General features: G+C 40.3%; 1 protein-coding gene across 2 annotated transcripts; it reads left to right on the plus strand.

Moving 5' to 3' along the window:
* The first annotated feature begins 3232 nt into the window (after positions 1-3232).
* On the plus strand, positions 3233-9525 carry proza (protein Z, vitamin K-dependent plasma glycoprotein a). Of its 2 annotated transcripts, none has more exons than XM_080043530.1 (9): positions 3233-3393; positions 4971-5111; positions 5806-5954; positions 6508-6532; positions 6622-6735; positions 6831-6965; positions 7309-7424; positions 7590-7707; positions 8504-9525. In XM_080043530.1, exons 2-9 carry the CDS (start codon positions 5033-5035, stop codon positions 9031-9033), a joined length of 1266 nt encoding a protein of 421 aa, XP_079899656.1. In that variant the 5' UTR covers positions 3233-3393; positions 4971-5032; the 3' UTR covers positions 9034-9525. The 2 variants fall into 2 exon arrangements, with proteins under 2 accessions (XP_079899656.1, XP_079899655.1); XM_080043529.1 differs by having other exon boundaries at positions 3233-3389; positions 4968-5111.
* The last annotated feature ends 924 nt before the right edge of the window (positions 9526-10449 follow it).

Raw genomic sequence — 10449 nt, forward strand, 5'->3', positions numbered from 1 at the left:
TGAGATAAGACTGTTCTCCCATGTGCCTCTCTGTTTCTCAACAGTTTCCGTCTAATCCTCCTGTCCACTTTGATTTTCATTTGTACGCATTAGCTGATGTTTGCGGACTGCTGTGTGTTTGTTTGCAGTTAGGCTTCACCTTATTGATCACAGTGGGATAGCGTCCCATTTTGTTTGCTCAAGTGTGCACATCAGACGAGGTTGTGATTCTGAACACACTGCTGAGAAAATAAAGTGATGCTTTTTCATACATGCGTGTGTATGCCTGTGAGAGTGTGTGATTGACATGAATGTTCATATTTATGCAAACACATTTCATTTCATTCATTTTCCTTTATTTAACCTCGAAAGATCAATTGAGGGGTGACCCTCTTTTACAATGACGTCGAGTTTGTACATATACACAATATACAATGAGAATACATAACAAGTTTACACACACACACACACACACACAGACAACAACAATTTAAAACATTCAGATCAATTGAATGAGAGACATAATAGCCTAATTAAAACAGTTACAAGTGTAGAGGGGCTGATTCAAAATAATAATTTTAAATTGGTTAACAGTTATGAGTGTATTTATTTTAATTGTATGTTGTAGGCTGTTCCAGGAGTCAGGGGCACTATGGCTAAAAGCGGTTTTACCAAGCTCAGACCGGGCATAGGGGACATATAACATGAGCATGTCAGTTGAGCGGGTTTGATAAAGCCCATCTGAAATAAGCAGCATTTCTGTCAAATATAGTGGTAGCTTTCCAGTCAGAGCTTTATATATAAAAATATGCCAATGTGCATCACGTCTCTCCTTAAGGGAGGACCACCCAACCTTTTCATATAAAACACAATGGTGTGTATCATAAGCATCTCCTGTAATGAATCTCAAAGCAGAGTGAAATACAGAGTCTAGGAGTTTAAGGCATGAACGAGATGCATGCCGATAAACCACATCACCGTAATCAACATCATCCCTTTGATAACCTGCAGTGATAATCCCTTTGATAATAGCTGTCACCACGGAGTGTCAATCAAAACACTGGAATACTGCTTTCTTGGTTTGTCCAATGTAATGGCAGATTTATTTAGTTTGTAGGGTTTGGAGGGAATCTTTGTGTGTGTGTGTGTGTGTGTGTGTGTGTGTGTGTGTGTGTGTGTGTGTGTGTGTGTGTGTGTGTGTGTGTGTGTGTGTGTGTGTGTGTGTGTGTGTGTGTGTGTGTGGTATACAGAAACAAGGGAAACAAATAATCACGTCATAACCACATTCATAATAACTATACATAGCCTATCTATAATGCATGCACACTACAACTAGCATGACAGTCTAAGTAATTAACATAGGGGGAAAATTATTATACAAGTCAATACCAGGATATGCATTATTGCCAGTAGGCCTTCACATGGAATTAACATAGTTAACAGAAGATGCTAACATTCACCTAACAGCATAAATGCCCCGGTAAAATACTAGGGAGAAGTAACTGACATCTAATACAAATGGCGTCAAAAGACGGTAAGTGCGAGAGGCTCTAAAACGGGACTTTACAACATTAAACAGTTGCTTATATACTTAACAAAAACTTACAAACAATTGGTTATCGTCACTTACAAATCTTCAACGACGCACACTTCGGCAATCAGACTTGCTCTAAAAGACTCAGACCAAATCGCCTCATTTTGTAGATCATCCTGTATTTTTTTAAGAATCATCCATGACAAAAGAAGATTGTAAGAGTTTCTATAAATACAGTATTAGAAAAACTAAACCCTATTTCTGTATTTAATATAATTATAATAACTTGAAAACCACCCAAATATGATGCCTTCACATTGAATGTCAACTCCGTCATTGGCCTGTCACCACCGTCAGACAGAAATCAGACGGAGTTGACATCTGATGGTGTTGACATATTTCACGTTTCTTAAACAATTTTTTTTTAATTAATCTAGTTAGCCATTTGTTTTTTCTGTTGATGTTAGGTGCTAGTATGAACTACTTCAGGAATATAAAATTATCGAAACATTTCAAATAACTTCTTCAGAAATTGTAAGTCGGTGTTGACATATCATGGTTGTGACGCATGACTTTCAAGATTTGGAATGTAAAATATTCTAAAACTACAACACTTATCAGAGCCTGTCTGACTCTAATGTACTCTGCAGAGGTAGAATGTGACAAGAGGTCCTTCATAGTGACAGCTGTCCCTTATTTTGGCTGATTTTCTTACATTTTAATGGATTGTCTGACGGTGGTGACAAAAAGTGTCCCACCACTTTGAAACCATATAAAACATGAATGTGTTGAGGAAAAACAGTTTTTATTGATATGAGAGATTATTTAGTGTTGCTTTTTAATCATTAAAGTACATTTTTAATAGGTGTTATTGCATATTATGAAAGATTGAAACTCTCTCTGTGGACACACTGTTTTGGACGTCGTGAGAAGATAACAAGTGTCATGACATAATAATGAACAAAATAAATTTAAGGGGATACTTGTGCTCCAGACAATCTATTCTTAATGCCTAACAACATCTACAATTTTAAATGTTTTTATTTTTAAAGATAACAGCAGTTACATATGGAAGACGACCTGTTGTCCCGGTTCTCAAGAATCACTCATAAATCATACGAAAGTACAAACATAGAAATGCACTTAGAGAAGTAATAGTACCTGTTTTGCAATTAATGACATCATTACTACTAATGCAACAATGTGTAGGCAGCATAGCACTACTTTAGATAGTTTAATCCAGATAATTCCACTATATCTATTTGATAAATAAAATATTGATATTAACAATAGACACTATAGTCAACAAATTATTTCTGATGTTATGTTATAAAGATGACACACACTATTCATTATTCTGGAATAGGTCCTTCGCACAACGAATATACATGTACGTTAAGTAGGCTACTTTCTATCTATCTATCTATCTATCTATCTATCTATCTATCTATCTATCTATCTATCTATCTATCTATCTATCTATCTATCTATCTATCTATCTATCTATCTATCTATCTATCTATCTATCTATCTATCTATCTATCTATCTATCTATCTATCTATCTATCTATCTATCTATCTATCTATTTTAATCTGTCTCTCATTGACTGGGTTTTCTGGTGCTGCACGGGCATCATTTTGGACTACACGGGGACAGTCAGCTCTGTCTTGCAGCGCCCTCTGATGGCAGCTCTTTGTCGTTACACGCACCACACGCAGTAAACAGTGAGAGGCTGAGTGGATGTGGTCATCATCATCTGATTGTGTAGACCGATAGCCAGCCAGGCCCAGATAAGTCCAGGGAGCTGCGTTGTGTTATAGGACCAGCGGTGTAAAGGAACCAGACCGGGCCGGTACCTTGATTCAGTCCGGAGCGGTAGGTACCACCTAGCATCCCTCTGCCACAGAGCTGCTGTTATTGTTGTTGTCTCCGTTACTCAGAGCCATGTTGGTCTGCTGAAATGACCCGCCCTAAATTCAGTGACAGATTTGAATATGAATAGGCCTAGCCTATATGGTATATTTTTAAAGCTGGACGTGTGCCATTGTAGCAGCTTGTAGAAACTCAGTATCCTAGATATTATTATTGCAGCACAGGAGATGCGTCACGGCTTTCTCTCCGGCTTCATGCGTTGTAACATCAGCTGAGCTAATGCTATCGGGCTGGTGAAAGCTATGACAGACAGGGAGCAAAGAGTCTGTCGTTTGAACACATTGTACTCCACCCAGCTGACTGTTAATGCTGCAAAACGTACATTAGATTATTTGAGAGGGATTTAGGTTGTTTTCTTTTCAGTGTTAATTAGCTAGAAGGCAAAAAACAATATGGCAGCAATGAAACAACGACCTGCTGCACAAAAACTGCAGAATCACTGATGATGGTGTGAGGTCATTTACTGGGTCCTCATGAATAGTTTAACAGACCAATAATAACAGTAAGGTCTTAAGTAATTTTCATAGCATAGGCCTATTTCCTTTGGACTGGGATGTTTGTTTGTTTTTTAAATAAGAGACATTACTTCTAATAATTCTATGTTAATATACTACGCCATGATATACTCGCATAATATCTCATGCTAAACCATAAACTGATCTGTATTATGGAATTTCGTTACCATGTTTCACAAATCCAGGCATTTAATACAAGCAAAGGCGCCTTATTTACAATATGAAAACAAACCTGATCGCTATCTGTCATAGCCTATTTGATTCCCCGTTTAATATAGAGTAATACATTTTAGAAATGGTCCATGGCTGTGATGTTTAAGACACGCAAAGAAGGATCTCTTACGTGTTGATGACCTTTCTTTAACAAAAATCCTCTGGAGTAGCACGGTGTGGTATTGACTAAAACATCTGAACTAGGTGGTGCCAGATATTAAAGGAGAAGGAAGTGATATTTTTGTGTTGATATAATGGTTAAATCTTTATATATTCATGCAGCAATCACTTAAACAGTATGCACAGTTCATAACACAGGTCTCCCAGTCATTCAGTATATCAGTAATTGCCAGTTAAAATGTCCAGTATCCCGCTCGTTTTATCCAATCAGGAGACAGAGCGCTATAAAGAGGCGGGGTCTCTGTGCCTGTGAACGATGACTTGATGCTCTCCATCGTGGCACTATCCGACGTAGACGGCTGTGTGTTCATGTGGTGGTGACGTAGGGACGAGGGAGGGGATTGCTAAATGCAGTCACTGACAGGAAGTTAGCTAAAAGGACCATATCACTTACTTCTCCTTTAATTGCACTTTAAGAATCACTCCTCTATGGCAACTAGCATCTTCATGTGTTATTTCACATATTTAATATGTAATTTTATGTAAGTTTTTTTTTTTGTTTCTTTGTGTAAGACACTGAACAATACTGCCTCAATTCCATCTCTCATCTCATCGCCCTTTTTTCATCAGTATCCTGTGTGTCTTGTCTCTAACCTGCTTGTCTTGCTTGTAGGAGTACACTTAAAGATCCTCACAGCACCAACAACTTGGAGACCCAGATCTGGCTTCAGTGTCAACATGGGCTTCTCTTCCACATCTGCTGCCCTGCTGTGTCTGCTGGCGGGGGCCATGGCAGCCATTCACACCCCCCAGACCGGTGAGTGTGTATGGGGGCAAAAAGGAGGTCAAGATGGCAGCATGCTGAGTGTGACATGTCAGAGTCTCTCCTCGGCTGTGAATACTGTGTTTAAAAAATAAATACATCGGAGCTTTAGCCTCAGTGGATGAGATTTGAGCATATTTTGCAGTTTGGTTTATTTATGCTGCATTTCAAGGCCGGGTCACACATGTTTATGTTTTCCCAGCAGTCCAGAGCCAAAAGATTTTCAGTTTTACAATGAAATAAAACCGAAAAGCATACAATACACACATATGCATGAAAAAGAGAAATGCACTGATAGATCCATACTGTCAAGTTATAAGTATCTAGTTAGATAGTTGCAAACTAACGTATTAATACAAAAAATTGCTTCAGCTGGAAAACACAAACTGTAGCAAAAAAAAATAGAAACAAGCAGATAAATCTTAATCCTAATCAATGAACTATATACAGTAGCTCAATGCTACTGTTTCAGAAACTAAAACACTTTGAGTGTGCCTTGTGTTAATTGACTAATAAAGATAACTTAATTTTACTATAATTTGCTAATCACATAAGATCTGGGCAGGTTGAATCCTATTTATTGCCGAGCAGCTGAATCTGTGCAGGGAAAACAATTTCAAACTGAAGTCTCTATACTAGGTCAGTCAGTTGTTGTGGATCCAGCTGAGACAGTAACCTTTTCCTCCAGTGTTCTTGGACAAGCAGCAGGCCAGCTCAGTGATCTCCCGTCAGAAGAGGAACAACCCGGGGCAGGCCTCCAGTCTGGAGCAGGCCTGCATGGAGAAAGTCTGCAGCTACGAGGAGGCCAGGAGGTTCTTCCAGGACTCTTACCGCACGGTGATTCTCCAGGATTTTTACTTGTTAACTCCCTGGGCTTCTTTATTTCTTACCTCAAACCTTCTCTGTTCCATTTCCTTTGCTTTGTCCATTTCTGTTTTTTTTCTGATTTTCATGAAGGCACTTGTTAAATGCCAGAGAAAGCTATTATGCTGCTTTATGTAACTTTGGGTGTGTCAGATATGTGAACATTTTCTAAAGGTATATTCTGATTATCTAATTAACAAACTTTCCTCCCAGGAACACTGGATCCCTGGAGCACTGTTTGAAGTTAGAAAGCTACCTTAAAATATACTGTTTCACTGTTTGTTGTTTACAGCAGCAGGGCCCACCGTTTTGTTTACAAAAAAAGTCTTACGTTTGGTTCCAGCAGGTGCCTCAAAATAATTTTGTTTTGATTTATCACGGCAGAATGATTCAATACTAAGAATGACATGTAGAGAAAATATATATTGTGGTCTAAATGCATGCTCTGCAAATGTAAACAAATCCCCCTCCCCTGAAAGATAGTGTATCTTTAACACACTTATCATGCATGTTTTTTCTCTTGCAGGACATCTTCTGGGCTGTCTACATTGGTAAGTGCTGTGGTTTAAAGGACTTTCCATCATAGCGAGGTTGTTAGTAGCACATTACATCCTCTCATAGACTTGCTGTCTGTGTCTAGACGGTGACCAGTGTGCGGAGCAGCCCTGCAAGAATGGAGCCATGTGTTCAGACAGTGTGGGAGGCTACGACTGCGTCTGCAAGTCAGGTTTCAGCGGGGTCCACTGTGAGACAGGTGAGAGGGAGATGCCGGCATCACCGTTGTTAAATCACTTATCGTTAGGTGAGCGAGTGCCTCAACCCCCCCTTCTTCTGTTTTCCACCATGCAGACCAGACTTTGTGCACCCTGGAAAAGGACAAGGGCTGCTACCAGTTCTGCAAACCGGGCTACACGTCCTACGAGTGCTCCTGCGCCCGGGGATGGAAGCTCCACCGCACAGACAGGAATAAGTGTGAGCCTGCAGGTATGTCTGTGTCCAGTATAACATGCCTTTTCCCTGCTACAGCATACACCTCATGCCATGTGTTCTCTTTTGAAAACGATTTGAATAATCTGAAACCGAAAGGGAGAAATATATATTTCTGGATTCATTGTGGCAGCATATACTTTTTTTTAAATTAATTAAACAGAATACCATTAGAGCTCCATCTACGTAGATGGAAACTTTTCCACACAGATGATCCAAACTTGCCAACTTCTGTTGTTTTAAATACAAAAAGGGACGACCAAATGTGATGTCTGTTGAGAGGTAAAGAAATATTCTTCTGAGAGAAGTGAATCCTAACCATCTCCCATTCTCCTGTCAGTCACTTTTGCCTGTGGTAAGGTGAACAGTCTGAGTCGGTGGAAAGACAGACTGGCCACCAACGCGGGCAGCAACTTTGAAGGACTCAGCTGTGGTTCTACAGAGTGTCCCTGGCAGGTGAGGAGAAACACACACACACACACACACACACACACACACACACACACACACACACACACACACACACACTTTGTTACACTGCAGGTTTCAATAAAATACATGTTCTTATTGTAAATCCCACGGATAGTGATGCTGCTGAGGTGTGTGGTGTTGTTGTTTCAGGCACTATTGAAGAGTTCAGAGTCTCCAGCCTTCTGTAGCGGAGTCATCCTGAAGGAGAACCTGGTCTTGACTTCAGCTCAGTGTGCCAACAAGTACAGCCTCTTCCAGGTGTCCGTCGGTGAGTAGAAATAAAACACACTCATGTAATACTGCTACTGTTAGACCAACATTACATTTACTAATGCAACATTTAGGTTACTGTCTTCAGAAAAATGAACCAAGGACAGTGTAATACACATTTCTACATTTTCCCAAAAGGCATTGTATTTTTCAATATAGACAATTATTATTAAACCATTATAGGGTTTGAGGAAATTTATACAAGGGCTTTTTTATTTAATTCCAAATGCAGGTTGAGGTTGTTGTGCTCATGTCACTTAATTTAGTTCATTTGTTTAGTTCTACTCAATTCAAGAAACAAAAGGGAATATTGGACACATTTGGATAAAAGGTATGGCAAAAAATAAACAGAGGAAGTATACACTTTTGTCTACCTCTTCTGTTTCAGAGCCATATATAATATTTTGGACTTTCCCCATTAAATTACACAATTTTTGAGTGGAAAATGGTTATGAAACACACTAGGCATCAGTGACGACATTACATGCTCCAAGCTGCATATAACAATGTTCCATTTATATTATTTTATCTGTATTATATCAGAAGAATTGACATTCTTAATATTTTCTTAGAGCCCAAGTTGGCGTCTCCAAATGTCTTGTTTTGTCCTATCAAAAATCCAAAATATAAACAGTCACATATAAGCTTCAGATCTTTACACTTGCGAAGCCCCCGCTAGCAAATGTTCAATCAACTAATTACCTACTCATTGCAGCTCTATGTGTCAGTATGTGTGCATGAACTTGACACACCACCATCATCCTGAATGTCCTGTTTCACCTGCCCCTCCTCAGGCAAGCGCAATGCTGACGACAACAGTGGACAGACGTTGTATGTAAAACTAGTTCACGTCCACCCGCGCTACGTGGCAGGAAGCCCTGAAAACGACCTGGCTGTAATCGAGCTCGGCGACCGCATCGTGTTTAAGAAAGAGGTGATTCCCGCTTGTCTGCCAGAAAGAGACTTTGCGGACAACATGCTGATGACGGGGGAGGCCACAGTCACCGGCTGGAAAGTAGGCGGCGATGAGGCGTCTCCTCTCCAGGGCGCACTCACTCTCAACCAGCTGGAATACAAGCCCCTGACTCAGTGTCTGGAGGCTCACCCCAATCTGATCACCAATAAGATGGGCTGCACCGCTCCTCGGCCCAGTGCCGACTGCACCATGAGCTCTGGCAGCCCGCTGCTCACCTTGCACAGGGAGGTCTTCTACCTCACTGGGGTGCTCAGCCGGCCGGAGGGGGCCGACTGCAGCAAGGGCTACATCTTCCAGAAAGTGTCGCGTCACCTCGGGTGGCTGCAAAAGCTCATTGGTTCTCGTTAAGTGTGGTAGTAAGGGAGAACATGGAGATGATTGGTTATGGAAAATATAGTATTAAAAAGGGTAAATAAGTACTATAAACAGGGAACCAGATGACAATTTTGATTTGGATACTTCTATCTCTTCATACTCTTTGTCTCTTAGTGGTTTGGTTATCTCCTAGTGGGAAACACTATTTTAGCATCCCTGTAGTTTTATTCTGGGTGGATTCTCATCTTCTGTCTCTGTGGACTCCCTCATGCCTCCACAAGGGGGCTCTCTGTTATCATATTTAAAGCAACACTTCCTGTATGTATCTACCAAACCATAGGGTCAGAGGCAGCAAGAGATGCAGTGAATTATTCAGCATGTGTTTTGTGATGTGGATATACTTTATAATAAGCTTTGAAGTGATGTTATTTTAGCAACTACTGTACTGTCTGACATGCACCTTGTACCATTGACTGTTCTATAAATGTAATTAACCCTAATACCACTGCTGAGGTCATTATTTTAGTGTACAGTTAGGTTTTCTAGAAGGTGTTGAGAGAAAAAAAATGTTTTCCAGACTTTCAGTGTCTGAACATTTGGAAATACAAGATATATCTAGATGCTTCAGGGGCCCAAATTGCTTTTTTAATTTCAAAGTTTGACATTTGAGGGTGTGATCTTTTTGGGTTCACCACTGTGTTTTCAAGCTGTTCATTAAATACAATAACATGAAAATAATATGTAGTAATAAATAAGCAACAACAAATCAGTCCAAAAATAACGGCTCCTCTATGAATTGTACCACTTTATCAATACAACTAAATGAATCTGCATGCAAATACAAAATTAAATAAGTCAACTAGTAAAACAAATTTAACTTAGAAGCTTCAAAAAACTGTGATTCCCTCCCTGTCATCGGACTTCATCCACTGGGGAACATGATCATCTCCCACACATTAAAAAACATGGCAATCCACCATATATCTAGTATGCTAGTTTTTTTAAGCACAAAGGAAGAAAGCAACACATCTGCATTTCTCCTAAATTTGATGTAACCATAGTATGAAATCACAAGAACGTAGCTCTGACAGTCTACTAGTCGCATATTTTCTTTTTGTCCCCGGACGTTTTTTAGCTTGCCCTCACTGTCACATACCCCTGTGTTGTCTGGCAACATTTTCCCACAGACACACTGGCCCTCTGCAGTCTTCTCACAGCCTCCCTGGAGCACCAGGCCAGCACCGTGTCACACAGGGAGAGAAAAGGGGGAGGCAGAAGAATGGGCAAGAGCGAGAGCAAGAGACGCCACAAAACAAAACAAAACCTGGCTTGCCACTTTTGATCGGGCGCTTGAAAAGGACAGCCCTGAAAGCTGGGGCCCACGTTGGCTGTTGCCATGGTGCTCACCTAGGAGATGGCTCCTTTGCTCCCAAAAATGGCTGGGCTCCT

The sequence above is a fragment of the Ammodytes marinus genome (genome assembly GCF_949987685.1).
Source record: "Ammodytes marinus genome assembly, chromosome: 16".
NCBI classification, from domain to species: Eukaryota; Metazoa; Chordata; class Actinopteri; order Uranoscopiformes; family Ammodytidae; genus Ammodytes; species Ammodytes marinus.

Coding starts and splice junctions, on each gene's coding strand:
- proza (XM_080043530.1), top strand. CDS start 5,033: ATGGGCTTCTCTTCCACATCTGCTGCCCTGCTGTGTCTGCTGGCGGGG. Junction 6,966..7,308: donor GAATAAGTGTGAGCCTGCAG/GTATGTCTGTGT, acceptor TTCTCCTGTCAG/TCACTTTTGCCTGTGGTAAG. Junction 7,708..8,503: donor CCTCTTCCAGGTGTCCGTCG/GTGAGTAGAAAT, acceptor GCCCCTCCTCAG/GCAAGCGCAATGCTGACGAC.